Source organism: Diaphorina citri, unplaced genomic scaffold (assembly GCF_000475195.1).
Source record: "Diaphorina citri unplaced genomic scaffold, Diaci psyllid genome assembly version 1.1 scaffold817, whole genome shotgun sequence".
Lineage (NCBI taxonomy): Eukaryota > Metazoa > Arthropoda > Insecta > Hemiptera > Psyllidae > Diaphorina > Diaphorina citri.
In genome coordinates, this window is record NW_007378249.1 from 87,623 (window position 1) to 105,771 (window position 18,149).

At 40.4% G+C, this 18,149-nt stretch overlaps 1 protein-coding gene across 1 annotated transcript; it reads right to left on the minus strand.

Moving 5' to 3' along the window:
* Positions 1-576: 576 nt before the first annotated feature.
* On the minus strand, positions 577-14,187 carry LOC103512272. The gene is made up of 4 exons (XM_026825787.1): positions 14,045-14,187; positions 13,508-13,832; positions 12,956-13,051; positions 577-656 (listed from the first exon to the last, which is right to left on the minus strand). The coding sequence occupies exons 2-4, from the start codon at positions 13,809-13,811 to the stop codon at positions 577-579; spliced, it is 480 nt and encodes a 159-aa protein (XP_026681588.1). The 5' UTR covers positions 13,812-13,832; positions 14,045-14,187.
* Positions 14,188-18,149: the final 3,962 nt, after the last annotated feature.

Here is an 18,149-nt window from a genome sequence, read left to right on the forward strand (position 1 = left end):
GAACGAACCTTTTAGCATAAAGTTAGCCCCGGACGAGAATCGTACAAGTGACCTAGCGCTTAAAAGGCAGACACGCTACCTCTGGCGTTTTATCGGCATAAATGCAAAGTTTGGAGTAAGAAAATAAATACCTTGGGCACAAGTTCCAAAACAAATCGATTGAACTGATAATTTCTAGATAAATGGTTATTTTCTATTTTCTAACTTTCAATTGTTTTTCAAAATAAAATGAGATTAACATTAGGGTCTCAGGAAGACCTTAGAACTTTGAAAACAAAATAATGAGTGATAATAACATACTCAAACTGATAATTTCTAGATAAATGGTTATTTTCTCTTTTCTAACTTTCAATTATTTTTCAAAATAAAATGAGATTAACATTAGGGTCTCAGGAAGACCTTAGAACTTTGAAAACAAAATAATGAGTGATAATAACATACTCTGAACTTGACCAGCTTGACCTACCACTACGATACAAAATAAACAAAATAGTTAAGGCCAGCCACTCACTATCAGGTAGACCTGACAGGTACACCTGATCAGGTCTACCTGATACCTGATGAGCACACACACTATCAGGTAGCTATGGTATCCCCTTGACTTAGATCTTCCAGACAGATGACACACTCTCCCTTGCTGTCAGTCAGTACATCCTCTGAAAATAAGAAATGAAAAGTAATTAATAAATACATACATACCAATACCTACTTAAATAGAATAGAATATACCTGGTTTATCATGCCCGAATGAAACTAAAAGTCCCTTTACCCCAGCAGTCTAAACAAGGTCTCGTTTATTTTATGATATATTTTGTTTAATAACAAAGTATAACAAAAGTTTAGCTTGACCTACCACTACGATACAAAATAAACAAAATAGTTGAGGCCAGCCACTCACTATCAGGTAGACCTGACAGGTACACCTGATCAGGTCTACCTGATACCTGATGAGCACACACACTATCAGGTACACCTGAAAGGTACATCTAATATCTGATGAACGCGCACACTATCAGGTAGACCTGAAAGGTACATCTGATACCTGATGAGCACACACACTATCAGGTACACCTGATCAGGTCTACCTGATACCTGATGAGCACACACACTATCAGGTAGACCTGAAAGGTACATCTGATAAGTACCTGATGAACGCGCACACTATCAGGCAGGCCTGACAGGTACAGCTGAAAAAGGTCCGCCTGTCAGGTGTACCTGATAGTAAGTAGCTGGCCCTGTAACTTAGATGGATACCTAGGCACTTAGTCCATCATATGTATTATAGTGTCACCTATCATATGTATTATAGTGACACCTATCAATACAATATCAATACAAACCATAAGTTGATAGGTTCATGCCTACTTGCCTATACGTGCTATTACTATCGCCTGTTGATTCAATGTAGGAAGGTACTAGATTTATATTACCTACCAACATTCAATACAATACACCATACCTGATATCGGGAAATATCTACAATTCTACATACAGGTATATGACAAGGAAACAGACTAGGCTATAACTAGGCAGTTATCTACATACCTACCTATGTCACCACACTTAATGACTCTTTTCATAAAGATAGGTAAGTATAAGTAATAAGTAAGACCTATACCCAAGTATCGAAGTATGTGACGTTTAGAGATAGGAAATAAAAAGAATTGAGAGAACGAGAGAGAGAACGAGAGAGAGAGAGAGAGAGAGAGAGAGAGAGAGAGAGAGAGAGAGAGAGAGAGGGGGGAGAGAGAGAGAGAGAGAGAGAGAGAGAGAGAGAGAGAGAGAGAGAGAGAGAGAGAGAGAGAGAGAGAGAGAGCGAGAGGGGGGGAAGAGAGAGAGAGAGAAATAGAGAGAAAGAGAAGAATGAAGGGGAGAAAGGGAGAAGAGAGAGAAGAAGAATAAGGAGAGATAGAGAGAAAGAGGAAGAGAGAGAGAGAAAAAGGAAAGGGAGAAAAAGGAGAGAGAGAGAGAGACCTGCCTTACTTTAAGGTGAGAGAGGAAGGAGGGGGAGAGAGAGAGCTTTTAAGTAATACCCTATTGACCTCTACCCTTGGCCTTTCACGAAACTCAAAATTGATATGGTCACATGATGATAAGTGAGGTCCTTCCCCTCCCAGATGGCGTCTTCTCAGGCAGGAAATTTCCTGGATAATTCAACTTCCCCAAGAAAAATTCTACTGTACGTTGAAATATGAGCAATCGATTTACGATTTTATAATCTTCGCCTATAGTCATCTAGGCACGTCACAAGCCATTCACAATAATATTACTATCCACGACACAATACGTTCAATAGGCAGGCAATTGTCTATTCACAATACACAAACAATGCAGCGCAATATTAGGAAATCACCATTAGATGTTATTGCTATTCCCTGATAAGTATTGTTTTGAGAGGTTCCATAGAGGGAATGGTCCCGAAATCGCAGAAAGAAAGAATAGAAGAAAGCCAACCGTTTCGAGAACGAACCTTATCTGTTTACGATAAAGTCCCCTCCCCCCCAGGCGGGAATAGAATCCGCGACCTAGCGCTTACAAGGCAGGCGTGCTACCGTCCAAGCTAGACAGGCATGTGCGTTGTAAGGTAGCTTTCAGGAATGGTGAAACACAATCAAAAGCCATAGTAAAGCCTACCGCACATTCGAAGCGTGGTCGGGCGCCTTATAGTAGCTCCGAGTCGCGCGATGCTGCCTAAATATCCAGACCTATAAAAATCACCTGTGGCGTATAATATCTCTAGTAGCGCGGTCATTTTTTGACTTGGCGGGCGGAGCGCTGCTCCTTAATACAGACCTCTCACACGAGAGTGTCAGAGGTCTGTATAACTTTCAGGTGGCATCGAGCGACTCCGCGCTACTAAAAGTTGCGTGATTACGATTCCAACGAGCCTAACTAAGAAGACTTCAGGTCTATATGACAAGAACTCCCATGAACTCAATATACGCCTTCCTTTTCGACGGCTATTCTACTTTCCTTCTCTCTTCCGTGTTATTGTGGTCGCGTTCTTCTTCTTTTACTTTTTCTCCTAACTTCTCCTTTGCACTATTCTCCCCCTTTTTCTCAACAACTTATTCTCCTTTCATTTTGTTTTATTTTCTCCTTCTCCTCTTTGTCCCATTCTTTCCATTTGATCACCTTTTCTTTTTCTTCCCTTTCTTATCCTTTTTAATCTCCTTCTTCTTCTTCTCCTCCTACTTTACTTCATCTCTTCCTCCTCCTTCTTTTCCTTGTACGCTGATTTGTCCTCTTCTCTTTTTTCCTTACTCTTTTTTCTTTCCATTGCCCACCTCTTCCTGTACCTTTCTCTTTTCCTCCTTTCTCCTTTTAATTTCTTTTCTTCCCTTCTAAAAGGATCGTTTTGTTCTTCTACTCTCCTTCTTATTCTTCTCTATCCTTTTTTTCCCTTTCTTCCTCCTCCTCCTCTTCATGTTTTAGCTTTATCACCACTGTTTCCTAATACACTTTTTCTACTTACCTTCTACTTTACTTTCCTTGTTTTACAATCCGTTTCCTCCTGCACGTAAAAATGCATTCTTTCTGCTCATTTCCTTTCTACAACAATTACCTCCCGACTTCTCTCTGTCTTCAAGTCTCTTGCCCACCCTAGCTAGGTACCTACCCGCCTTACCTTACCTAGTAGGTACCTACCTACACATCATCCTCTACGTTTAATGATTTGAAAGAAAAGGAGGAAAATTTTACAGAAGAAATGATGGAAAAATCTGGTGTGAACATCACACGACTTTCCTCTCCTCCTCCTCTTCATGTTTTTAGCTTTATCACCACTGTTTCCTAATACACTTTTTCTACTTACCTTCTACTTTACTTTCCTTGTTTTACGATCCGTTTCCTCCTGCACGTAAAAATGCATTCTTTCTGCTCATTTCCTTTCTACAACAACCACCTCCCGACTTCTCTCCGTCTTCAAGTCTCTTGCCCACCCTAGCTAGGTACCTACCCGCCTTACCTTACCTAGTAGGTACCTACCTACACATCATCCTCTACGTTACTTTTAAGCTAGCTGTCTATAATTTTACAGACAAATGTACTGCCCACTTCGCGGGGTCGAACTTGGGTTCTTTTGCAATACAATCAAGTACTAGAATCGTCACCCGTATAGGTACATGGGTTTGCCAAGTTCCAAGCCAATTGGCCCGGCAAAAGTGGCTAAAAGTTCGAAGATTTGGTGATCCTCGTCAAAAGAGAAGCCGCATCAAAAGTGCCAAAATGCAAACACTGCACAAATGAGTTTCACTTCTTCAAGGATTGTCCAAAATTGGAGAAAAGCAGTGTACAATATGGTACAATTCTCTGACCTTCGGTCAATCTCAAAAAGACAGAGAGCCCACAAAACTCCTGGTCACCTGTGGCGTATAATATCTCTAGTAGCGCGGTCATTTTTTGACTTGGCGGGCGGAGCGCTGCTCCTTAATACAGACCTCTCACACGAGAGTGTCAGAGGTCTGTACAACTTTCAGGTGGCATCGAGCGACTCCGCGCTACTAAAAGTTGCGTGATTACGATTCCAACGAGCCTAACTAAGAAGACTTCAGGTCTATATGACAAGAACTCCCATGAACTCAATATACACACATATCAGGATATAGTCTCAACTTCTCAAGTGCCAATGTGATGGTCTCATGAATAAATCATCACAATTGCAAGTCCACTGGTGTCATTAAACCAGTGGTTCCTAACATCACATCTGGTTCCACATTATGGTCCACGGACCACCCGCAATACTGCGAGGTTAAAGCCGGAGGCGTTCTCTACCACCTAACTCTAAAGATGTGTCGTGTCCTATGGAGGGGTTCTCAACCTTTCTAAAGTGGTGGAACCAATTCTTTACAGATCACTTTGTTTTTTTGGATTTAGGAAAGACTTTATTCTGCTTATAAGTGCTGCCAGAATGAGACTCGAAAGTCCCTTATGTGTGTCCTTACTTTATATCCTTGACGTGTGTGCGGTGTGTGGCGGGCCACAGGCGCAGAAATACTTTTTGATACATTAAAGAGGCGATAAAAATTGAGGAATATTAGAATTTCCATGAGACAGAATTTCTGAAGATTCTAGACCAAAATTCTTGAAATTTCGGTCTTCACCCCTTTGTTACGGTTATGAAAAAAAAAATGTGTAAAGGGATATCGTATCTTGACGTGTGTGGCGGGCCACAGACATAGAAATACTTCGCGAGACATAAAGGAGGCGATAAAAATTAAGGAAGACAGAAACGAGTGCCAAGAATTTGAAGACTGGTTTATTTGTGACTCAGAGTTCCCCCCTCAAGCAGGAAATGGCTCAGACATTAGAAGAAGACGTCAGACATTAGATGAAGACGAGAGCGAGATATGAATCCGTCTAATATTGGCAGACGAGCTGTAAAACCGTCTATTAATAGGAGACTCTTGACTGGAAGATAACCACTAGGCGAGGACTGACATGGTTTTGTTTTGGTGGGGTTCTTTACAGCTGGACGCCCTTCTTGGGTCAGCCACTAACTAGGATAGGCAGACAGGTACACCTAACTAGGTCCGCCTGTCAGGTCTACCTGATAGTGAATGGCTGGCTTTATAGCCGACCTTCCCTATTTACCGGCATCACGAATACGAATACACTGGCTTGTGCACCCCTTTGCCTGGATTTGCACCGCTTTGGTTAGGTTCAATATTCACAAATATATGAGGATAAAATTCCTTCTATCGGCTGGGATCGAACCCGCGTCTTCTCGTTTCGTATACTCACCATTATAAATAAGTCTAGGTTTAGTTAGGCACATTAACAAGTGACACTCCATCTCATCTGGTATGATGAACTTGGAACAGACAGGACATTTGATGCCTGGAAACAGAAAAGAAGAGACAACCAAGCTTGAATAAACAAAACTTGAAGTGAAAAAATATACAGGGTTTCCAAAAGTTCCAGTACATATTAATAGCTACTAAATTATAACTTAGAACACTCTTACCACCCCCTTGGTATGATAGAGGGAACTGTGAATGCCAAGGTCTTCTTATTGTCTCGAAAGCGAAGAGAGGAGGACAGGAGAAAGCCAACCGTTCCGAGAACGATCCTCATCTGTTTAGGATAAAGCCCGTCAAATCAAACCCGCGACCTAGCACTTACCCTCTAAGCTAGGCTGACTTTAAAAAAAAAAATAGTTTGCGTGTTCTTCAGTGCCCTTTTTTGTGAAATTTATTTTGTACCATTACATTTGAAATTCTTGAGAAAAAGGCCGTTTGAGCCAAAAGGAAAGGCCGGCGGCCGGGGCCGGAAAAAATATGACCATTAGACGGGCCATAGGCTTTTTCCAACCTCTAACCAGTCTATACTTTATTAAAATATTCAAAATTCCCAGCCGTTCAAAAGTAACGGAGGGGTGGGGATGGCCATTGCTGAAACATACTGTAAGTATACAAAAGGTAAAAATACATTTCCTGGAAACAACTTCTGTTTTTACCCTCTGATATTTTACATGAATATTGCAAAGCTGAAATATGTACACATTATTATGGATAAATATGGATATAGGGTACAAATACTACACAAAATATAGACATGGAAATTTTCTAACTCGGATTCTTCTTTCTCCATCATATTCTTTTTTTTCTCCGTCGAAGTTCTTTTTCTCTCCATCAAGCCTTCTTACTTGTGGCTTTTAGAGACGATAAAATATTCAGCATTGTCTCCTTCCACGCTATTCGATAGGCAAAGGTTAGACAATACAGAATTTTTCTACACTAATCTAGAGCTAGACCATTTTCTATTGTTCCTTGTTTGACAGTCGATAATAGCACGTTAAACGTTGAATGCGTCAGTTCCCGATGTTGATCACTGAAGTGAAGTAACAACGGAGGTCTTATCGTCCCGAAATCGAAGAGGAAGGACAGGATAGGAGAAAGCCAGCCGTTCCGAGAACGAACCTTTTAGCATAAAGTTAGCCCCGGACGAGAATCGTACAAGTGACCTAGCGCTTAAAAGGCAGACACGCTACCTCTGGCGTTTTATCGGCATAAATGCAAAGTTTGGAGTAAGAAAATAAATACCTTGGGCACAAGTTCCAAAACAAATCGATTGAACTGATAATTTCTAGATAAATGGTTATTTTCTATTTTCTAACTTTCAATTGTTTTTCAAAATAAAATGAGATTAACATTAGGGTCTCAGGAAGACCTTAGAACTTTGAAAACAAAATAATGAGTGATAATAACATACTCTGAACTTGACCAGCTTGACCTACCACTACGATACAAAATAAACAAAATAGTTAAGGCCAGCCACTCACTATCAGGTAGACCTGACAGGTACACCTGATCAGGTCTACCTGATACCTGATGAGCACACACACTATCAGGTAGACCTAAAAGGTACGTCTGATACCTGATGAACGCGCACACTATCAGGTAGACCTGAAAGGTACATCTGATACCTGATGAGCACACACACTATCAGGTAGACCTGAAAGGTACATCTGATACCTGATGAACGCGCACACTATCAGGCAGGCCTGACAGGTACAGCTGAAAAGGTCCGCCTGTCAGGTGTACCTGATAGTAAGTAGCTGGCCCTGTAACTTAGATAGATACCTAGGCACTTAGTCCATCATATGTATTATAGTGTCACCTATCATATGTATTATAGTGTCACCTATCAAAATCATAGTAAGATGATAGGTTCATGCCTACTTGCCGACGTGCTATTACTATCGCCTATTGATTCAATGTAGGAAGGTAACTACTAGATTTATATTACCCACCAACATTCAATACAATACCTATCTACCTGATATCGGGAAATATCTACATACAGGTATATGACAAGGAAACAGACTAGGCTCTAACTAGGCAGTTATCTACATACCTACCTATGTCACCACACTTAATGACTCGTTTCATTAAGATAGGTAGGTATAAGTAATAAGTAAGACCTATACCCAAGTATCAAAGTATGTGACGTTTAGAGATAGGAAATAAAAAGAATTGAGAGAGAGAGAGAGAGAGAGAGAGAGAGAGAGAGAGAGCGAGAGAGCGAGAGAGCGAGAGCGAGGGAGGGGGAGAGGGAGAGGGAGAGAGAAATAGAGAAGAATGAAGGGGAGAAAGGGGGAAGAGAGAGGAGAAAGAGGAAGAGAGAGAGAGAAAAAGGAAAGGGAGAAAAAGGAAAGAGAGAGACCTGCTTTACTTTAAGGTGAGAGAGGAAGGAGGGGGAGAGAGAGAGCTTTTAATACCCTATTGACCTCTACCCTTGGCCTTTCACGAAACTCAAAATTGATATGGTCACATGATGATAAGTGAGGTCCTTCCCCCTCTCTCTCTCCGTCCCCTCTCTCTCCCTCCCCTCTCTATCCCTTTCACTCTCCCTGTCTCTCTGCATTTCACACCCCTCTCTTCTCTCTCCTCCCCCTCCTACCTCTCTAACCTTAAAGTAAGGCAGATCTCTCTTCTTCTCCCTCCTCTGTCTCTCCTACTCTCTAAACTTGAAGGTAGGTAATTTACCTACCCAAGTATCGACAGGTACTTACTGCCTACATACATAAGTTAGGTAGGTAACACAAAGTAACTTTCCTATCAATAAAAAAAAAAATGCTCTACAATACAGAAAAAGGCCAAGAGGGGTGACTCGATAAGGGAGAGAGAAGACACTACAATGTCATGTTTTTTTTTATTTTTTTTTTTTTTTACTTTCTATTACTACAGTATAGCGGAGGGAATCAAATGGGAATCAAATTCACGACCTAGCCCTCACAAGGTGCGCTGCCGGGCAGGGAAAATACATATTTTACCAATTTTACCTAAGCCTTGGATTTTACTAGCGGAGTATTAGGTACTCGTAAACGTAAACTCATACATAAGCTTCTTTAGTAGAGTAACAGTAAACTCACTTAAAATGACCCAGCCAGCCTAGTTAGCTTAGTTGGTAGTGCGTCTGCCTTGTAAGCGCTAGGCCGCAGGTTCGATTCCCGTTCCCGCCCGGGGCGGATTTTATCCTGGTGGTATAATGTATAATGTTCGTTCTCGGAACGGCTGGCTTTCTCCTATCCTATCTTCCTTCTCTCTTCGATTTCGGGACGATAAGACCACGGAACGGCTGGCTTTCTCCTATCCTGTCTTCCTTCTCTCTTCGATTTCGGGACGATAAGACCATAGCAGTTACAGTTCCCCCTGGCTTTCTCCTATCCTGTCTTCCTTCTCTCTTCGATTTCGGGACGATAAGACCATAGCAGTTACAGTTCCCTCTGTGTTCCTATCCTGTCTTCCTTCTCTCTTCGATTTCGGGACGATAAGACCATAGCAGTTACAGTTCCCTCTGTCGGCAGGCTTTCTCCTATCCTGTCTTCCTTCTCTCTTCGATTTCGGGACGATAATCGCTTTCTCCTATCCTGTCTTCCTTCTCTCTTCGATTTCGGGACGATAAGACCATAGCAGTTACAGTTCCCTCTGTCAACTTTCTTCCATCCTGTCTTCCTTCTCTCTTCGATTTCGGGACGATAAGACCATAGCAGTTACAGTTCCCTCTGTCAACATAAAAAAAGACTCAAAAATTTTCGGAGTAAACTCGTAGTTATCCTAAAAAAAACCTCCTAGACACATCCTCAAGAGACTGTGAGAAATGTGAGATTACGGGGTGCAATGCATGTATGTAAGTACAAAGACCTGACACCTGACCCTTAAAGGGACTGAAGGGGGAGGACGCATTTCATCAGGTTGATATTTCCATGTAGGCAGGTAAGCACTCTTCCTTCTTTCTCTCTTCCTACTCCCTCCTTTTATTTCCTCCTCTTCTTCCCATTCCTTCCCTTTTCCTTTTTCTTCTACTCTTGTCTTGTACCTATATCTCTTCACATTTTTTCCTCCTCCTCCTTCTCCTCCTCTTTTTCCTTCTCTACCTCCTCTTCCTCCTCCTCTTTTTGCTCCTCTACCTCCTCCTTCTTCTTATCGTTCTTCTCCTCTTCCCTATCTTCCTAGTTTCTTTCCTCCTCCTCTTCAGTGGTGGAACCAATTCTTTACAGATCACTTTGTTTTCTTTGGATTTAGGAAAGAATTTATTCTGCTTATAAGTGCTGCCAGAATGAGACTCGAAAGTCCCTTATGTGTGTCTTGACTTTATATCCTTGACGTGTGTGCGGTGTGTGGCGGGCCACAGGCGCAGAAATACTTTTCGAGACATTAAAGAGGCGATAAAAATTGAGGAATATTCGAATTTCTATGAGACAGAATTTCTGTAGATTCTAGACCAAAATTCTTGAAATTTCGGTCTTCACCCCTTTGTTACGGTTGTGAAAAAAAAATGTGTAAAGGGATATCGTATCTTGACGTGTGTGGCGGGCCACAGACATAGAAATACTTCGCGAGACATAAAGGAGGCGATAAAAATTAAGGAAGACAGAAACGAGTGCCAAGAATTTGAAGACTGGTTTATTTGTGACTCAGAGTTCCCTCCTCAAGCAGGAAATGGCTCAGACATTAGAAGAAGACGTCAGACATTAGATGAAGACGAGAGCGAGATATGAATCCTTCTAATATTGGGACCTGTGGCGTATAATATCTCTAGTAGCGCGGTCATTTTTTCTTGACTTGGCGGGCGCAGCGCTGCTCCTTAATACAGACCTCTCACACGAGAGTGTCAGAGGTCTGTATAACTTTCAGGTGGCATCGAGCGACTCCGCGCTACTAAAAGTTGCATGATTACGATTCTAACGAGCCTAACTGTGAAGACTTCAGGTCTATATGACAAGAACTCCCATGAACTCAATGTACACACATACCAGGATATAGTCTCATCTTCTCAAGTGCCAATGTGATGGTCTCATGAATAAATCATCACACTGGTGTCATTAAACCAGTGGTTCCTAACATAACATCTGGTTCCACATTATGGTCCACGGACCACCCCGCAATACTGCGAGGTTAAAGCCGGAGGCGTTCTCTACCACCTAACCCTAAAGATGTGTCCTATGGAGGGGTTCTCAACCTTTCTAAGTTTTCTTTGGATTTAGGAAAGAATTTATTCTGCTTATAAGTGCTGCCAGAATGAGACTCGAAAGTCCCTTATGTGTGTCTTGACTTTCAGGGGGGAATTCTATCTTTTACCGGGAAATTCTAGGTTTTATTGAGGAAATTCTAGATTTTACCGGTAAATCCTGGTTTACTCGCTCTCCGGTCTTATCTCGTAACATAAACACTTCAATTACTTCAGGTGTTCCTTTCACGAGGCTTAGTGCACCCCGAACTCCAAGCACAGAGCCGTAAAAACTTTGACCCGGCCGGGAATTGAACCCGGGCCTCCTGCGTCCAAGCCTAGTGTGATACCCACTCGGCCATGGAGGTTGCTCTGTGTACTACCTATACTATCTGATATGACCCTGGCAATGGTCTCTCATATGCAAAAACTATCGATAGTCAAGCCTCAACTATCGATAGCGTTCGATAGTCAAAACTATCGATAGTTATCGATAGTGCTATCCTCCTCTATCCTTCCCTTTCGACGGCTATTCTACTTTCCTTCTCTCTTCCGTGTTATTGTTGTCGCGTTCTTCTTCTTTTCCTTTTTCTCCTAACTTCTCCTTAGCACTATTCTCTCCCCTTTTCTCAACAACTTATTCTCCTTTCATTTTGTTTTATTTTCTCCTTCTCCTCTTTGTCACAATGTCACATTCTCTCCATTTGATCACCTTTTCTTTTTCTTCCCTTTCTTATCCTTTTTAATCTCCTTCTTCTTCTCCTCCTACTTTACTTCATCTCTTCCTCCTCCTTCTTTTCCTTGTACGCCGATTTGTCCTCTTCTCTTTTTTCCTTACTCTTTCTTCTTTCCATTGCCCACCTCTTCCTGTACCTTTCTCTTTTCCTCCTTTCTCCTTTTAATTTCTTTTCTTCCCTTCTAAAAGGATCGTTTTGTTCTTCTACTCCCCTTCTTATTCTTCTCTATCCTTTTTTTCCCTTTCTTCCTCCTCCTCCTCCTCTTCATGTTTTTAGCTTTATCACCACTGTTTCCTAATACACTCTTCCGTCTTCTACTTACCTTCTACTTTACTTTCCTTGTTTTACGATCCGTTTCCTCCTGCACGTAAAAATGCATTCTTTCTGCTCATTTCCTTTCTACAACAATTACCTCCCAACTTCTCTCCGTCTTCAAGTCTCTTGCCCACCCTAGCTAGGTACCTACCCGCCTTACCTTACCTAGTAGGTAACTACCTACACATCATCTTCTACGTTTAATGATTTGAAAGAAAAGGAGGAAAATTTTACAGAAGAAATGATGGAAAAATCTGGTGTGAACATCACACGACTTTCCTTATCCTATTGAACTTTTACAATATCTCTAAGCGTTTGGTCAGTATAGCTGGAAACTGCCAAAAAGCGAATGGCCAATTTTCAGATTCCATGACTTTTCCAGTTTTTCCAGGTCGTGTATAAATCCTGCTAGGTACCTAGGTATGATTACTCATATCCTAATAATAGGTGGCAGTATATTCAACCATAGTACTTAGAGCCAATGTCTATCTATAAATGATCATGAGGATTTAAGTATGTACTTAGGTTTGTAAGATTGGAACAAGGAAAAACACATTGATTTGAAGAGCATTCTATTTTCAGTACTTAGAGCCAATACTTAGAGCCAATAAATGATCATGAGGATTTAAGTATGTACTTAGGTTTGTAAGATTGGAACAAGGAAAAACACATTGATTTGAAGAGCATTCTATTTTGAGTTACTAACTAGGATAGGCAGACAGGTACACCTGACTAGGTCCGCCTGTCAGGTCTACCTGATAGTGAGTGGCTGGCCTTATAGCCGACCTTCCCTATTTACCGGCATCACGAATACGAATACACTGGCTTGTGCACCCCCTTTGCCTAGATTTGCACCGCTTCGGTTAGGTTCAATATTCACAAATATATGAGGATAAAATTCCTTCCATCGGCTGGGATCGAACCCGCGTCTTCTCGTTTCGTATACTCACCATTATAAATAAGTCTAGGTTTAGTTAGGCACATTAACAAGTGACACTCCATCTCATCCGGTATGATGAACTTGGAACAGACAGGACATTTGATGCCTGGAAACAGAAAAGAAGAGACAACCAAGCTTGAATAAACAAAACTTGAAGAAGTGAAAAAATATACAGGGTTTCCAAAAGTTCCAGTACATATTAATAGCTACTAAATTATAACTTAGAACACTCTTACCACGCCTTTGAAAAAATATACAGGGTTTCCAAAAGTTCCAGTACATATTAATAGCTACTAAATTATAACTTAGAACACTCTTACCACCCCCTTGGTATGATAGAGGGAACTGTGAATGCCAAGGTCTTCTTATTGTCTCGAAAGCGAAGAGAGGAGGACAGGAGAAAGCCAACCGTTCCGAGAACGATCCTCATCTGTTTAGGATAAAGCCATTCTATTTTACTGTCAAGGTCAGTAAGTAGATACTTAAGTAGGTGTATTATTATTAATTAGTAGGTATTATGGACCAAACATTTTTTTTTTTTTTTTTGACTTTTTTTACTTACCATTTGACCATGAGCATATGTGTGAAGGTAACGAATGTGTTGTGGCATACACTCGTGCTAGGCTAAAATTTGTTGCATTTATTGTTGGACTATCTAGCGAACTGCTGTCAGTTTCATGCGTTGACTCATTGTCATCAGGTACGCTGGACAAAGATCTTGCCCGTTGTCTGTCTACACTTATATTTACATTCTGCAATGAGCGTAAGATGTTGAAACCAGCACCCAGGTCTGAGCTACTTGATGTTGAAAATGTTCTTTCTCGGTCACTCTCCTCATTACGCTCCGTACTAGGTTTAGCACCCATTATCACTTGGTTTATACACAGTTATACAGAATTTTTCTACACTAATCTAGAGCTAGACCATTTTCTATTGTTCCTTGTTTGACAGTCGATAATAGCACGTTAAACGTTGAATGCGTCAGTTCCCGATGTTGATCACTGAAGTGAAGTAACAACGGAGGTCTTATCGTCCCGAAATCGAAGAGGAAGGACAGGATAGGAGAAAGCCAGCCGTTCCGAGAACGAACCATACACAGTTACACTTTCCGTACTTGACTAAAATCACAACTCTTTCAACATTGAAAATATTTTACAATTCTTCTATTGGAACACTTGTTGTCGAGCTTAGAGATCACTACAAGCATGCCAGTTATACAAAAACTTATCACGGGTTTAAAATTTCAGTGCAGTGGTCTTGTAACAAATGGTTGTACACAGTTACACTTTCCCTACTTGACTAAAATCACAACTCTTTCAACATTGAAAATATTTTACAATTCTTCTATTGGAACACTTGTTGTCAAGCTTAGAGATCACTACAAGCATGCCAGTTATACAAAAACTTATCACGGGTTTAAAATTTCAGTGCAGTGGTCTTGTAACAAATGGTTTATTTTGCAAAATTGATCTCATACATTTATTGGGTTACAAATTTAAAAACAATACAAAAACAACTTATTGACAACACATTTCATTACCTAGTTAAAACTTGAAAAAATTAACAAAAACACAACCGTAGGTGGGTTGATTATTTTATAGTACCAAGGTATCTAAGGTAGGTAATCCAGGGATAAATAGAAAATAGGTAGGTACTACATAAAAAGCAAGTTACAAAATTGTTAATTTCTAGTTAGCTTTTTACACCTAAACTAAACTTAACACAATGTTGACACCGTCTGTAGTTTCACCTTGGTAAAAGTTTCAAAAGTGTTGGAATTGTGAAATCATCAATACCTACATAAAAAGCAAGTTACAAAATGGTTAATTTCTAGTTAGCTTTTTACACCCAAACTAAACTTAACACAATGTTGACACCGTCTGTAGTTTCACCTTGGTAAAAGTTTCAAAAGTGTTGGAATTGTGAAATCATCAATACCTAATCAAGATTTTTTGCTTTGTTGAGTAGACCTATAAGTTGAGTAAGGTGACTTCATACCTTGTTAATTATTTTAGGGTGTTTTTTTTTATAAACGGACATCCTAAAATAAAATGGCTTCTTGGACACTATTCAAAACTAGAGAGGCACACGTTAAATTGTTACTAAAAACTACCGGTTTCTTACTACGTAACGCGGCAGGCAAATATCAAACTATTAAAAAAACGATTTCCTCTAAAAAATTAAGAACGTTTTCCGTTTTTCAGGCGAATTTTCCAAATCCTGGGATCCCGAACTACCATAATCGAGGTGAAAAACTGAAAATTTGGACTGCGCAAGTTGTTTACAAAATTTTTCAATGTTTTCCGGGTCAGCTGATGAACAGCTGATTCTACCATACAATCGAGGTGAAAAACTGAAAATTTGGACTGCGCAAGTTGTTTACAAAATTTTTCAATGTTTTCCGGGTCAGCTGATGAACAGCTGATTTCAAAGAGGTTGTGAAGGAGTGGATAGAAGGCTTGGGAGTCAGAAAGTGAGGCGTTTTGTGAGTCTAGGCCCGGCCCACTTAGAATAAACCCTCTCGACAGAAAGTCGAAATTTTGCCTGCGCCGGATTATCTTTTTTTTTTTGGGCGGTCCTACTGACTGCCCAAAAAAAATTCTTTGTGACGAACATTTTTGCCCAATCTCATTAAAAAAGCGGTTACCTAAACCGTTCGAGATCGATATTTCGAGAGATTTTGCGATGAAACAGGTCTATAGACCAATTTCAATGCAAAACCATCGCGGTAAAACATCGAACTCACTTACTCGCTTCTTTCGTTTAATCATTTTATCAGCTGTCACGCACCTTGAGCTTGCGATGTTATAGGCTTCACTTTGATAACGGGAAACACTTGTATCCACAGAGTTAAGACCTCCTTCTGTTAATTTAGAATCAGTGGAGAAGCGTCTTGTCATTTTCAGGGGTTGATTTTTTTAGTGCTTCAAAAACGGTGTGGAATCTGTGGAATCGCAGAAATGAGAAAAAATACGAAAAATTTTGTGAAAATAAACAACAAGACTTGGACTAAAATAAAATATTTCCCTTTCTTTTTTGTGTTTTTTTTTGAGAGAGAGAAAAAAGTAGGTACCTACCCTAGACTCCTACTAACAGCCTACAGCTTTTTATCTCCAAGTAGGTATGTGCCACCACTGGCACTGTTTGGGGTAGTAACAGTTGAGAGGTGCTGCCACTTAAGCGGATTATTTTAGAACTAATTTTAATAGAGTCAGGTTCTCTTATTTATTTTTTTCTGAGAAAGGTCCAAATTTTCAAAATCGGAAAGTGGGTGGAACTATCCGTTTAATGTTCGATAGAGGGAACTGTAATAAATGATGTCCTACAGTCCCGAAATCGAAGAGGATGGTAGGCGAAAGACGGCGAAATCGAACCTTATCTCATCTGTTGAGTCGAGGATAATAGCCCGCTTCGGGCGGAAATTACAAGGTAGAAATAGATTTAATTAAAACTATATATAATATAGTTTATATATTCGATAGAGGGAACTGTAATAACTAATAAATGATGTCCTATAGTCCCGAAATCGAAGAGAGAAGGGGGATAGGATGGTAGGCGAAAGACGGCGAAATCGAACCTTATCTTTATCTTATCTGTTGAGTCGAGGATAATAGCCCGCTTCGGGCGGAAATTACAAGGTAGAAATAGATTTAATTAAAACTATATATAATATAGTTTAGACTAATAGACTCAGATCGATGTTCCGGACATAAATATTATTACCTATCTATCTAGGTACCCTACCTATAAGGTACTTACTTCTATTTTATGTAGATACCTACTACCTACCTTTTTAAATTTATTTCAATTTTATTTTCGAGACATAAGGTAAAACAGAGAGCGCGGCCTGACACTGCATTGCACTGAAATACAACCTCATCCTCTTCAACTCCTAAGGGACTTTTTGCTGCGTTTCTAGTGGGTAACATACCTATCACTCGCCTATTGGAACGAAATACGTCCCTAAAGGCCAGAGAACGAAACACTTCCTGGCAAAAAAAAAAAATAATAATAAAAAATAAAAAAAAAATAAATAAAAAAGGTTTAACGTCACTGTTATAGTTTGGCCTGCCTGACTAGGACAGGGAAAATACCTAGGTACATATATTTTACCAATTTTACCTAAGCCTTGGATTTTACTAGCGGAGTATTAGGTACTCGTAAACGTAAACTCATACCTACATAAGCTTCTTTAGCAGAGTAACAGTGAACTCACTTAAAATGACCCAGCCAGCCTAGTTAGCTTAGTTGGTAGTGCGTCTGCCTTGTAAGCGCTAGGCCGCGGGTTCGATTCCCGCCCGGGGCGGATTTTATCCTGGTGGTATAATGTTCGTTCTCGGAACGGCTGGCTTTCTCCTATCCTGTCTTCCTTCTCTCTTCGATTTCGGGACGATAAGACCATAGCAGTTACAGTTCCCTCTGTCAAACCTCTTAAAAAAAAAAAAAAAAAAAAAAACAACAACAACACACGAAAATATTGATAAAAAATTATAAAATGACCCAAAAATTTTCGGAGTAAACTCGTAGTTATCCTAAAAAAAAACCTCCTAGACACATCCTCAAGAGACTGTGAGAAATGTGAGATTACAGGGTGCCAAATTGCCAATGCATGTTTATGTAAGTACAAAGACCTGACACCTGACCCTTAAAGGGACTGAAGGGGGAGGACGCATTTCATCAAGGTAGATATTTCCATATAGGCAGGTAGGCACTCTTCCTTCTTTCTCTCTTCCTACTCCCTCCTTTTATTTCCTCCTCTTCTTCCCATTCCTTCCCTTTTCCTTTTTCTTCTACTCTTGTCTTGTACCTATATCTCTTCACATTTTTTCCTCCTCCTCCTTCTCCTCCTCTTTTTCCTCCTCTACCTCCTCTTTTTGCTCCTCTACCTCCTCCTTCTTCTTATCGTTCTTCTCCTCTTCCCTATCTTCCTAGTTTCTTTCCTCCTCCTCTTCCTTCTCCTCCTCTGGATGTTCGAAATTTTCAGAATCTGGCCTACAGTATAGGAAGAAAAATCAAGCCCAGCTAGTAGGTATCTACCTATGTAGGTTAAATTTAATTCACCTCTGTACGTTGTAGGTATTGGTACGCACAGGAAAACATTCGAAAAAAATCACGAAACATTCCCGAGTTTTCCAGAAAGTTTGCATGTTGCTAGTCATAAAGAGAGAGAAATTTCGACATGCAGTTTAGAAATAAACCTGCCT

Excerpts from the sequence above, each read along its gene's own strand:
- LOC103512272 (XM_026825787.1), bottom strand. The coding sequence starts at position 13,811 with ATGGGTGCTAAACCTAGTACGGAGCGTAATGAGGAGAGTGACCGAGAA. Across the intron at positions 13,052-13,507 it reads CATATGCTCATGGTCAAATG|GCATCAAATGTCCTGTCTGT; the intron begins GTAAGTAAAAAA and ends TTCTGTTTCCAG. Across the intron at positions 657-12,955 it reads ACCTAGACTTATTTATAATG|AGGATGTACTGACTGACAGC; the intron begins GTGAGTATACGA and ends TCTTATTTTCAG.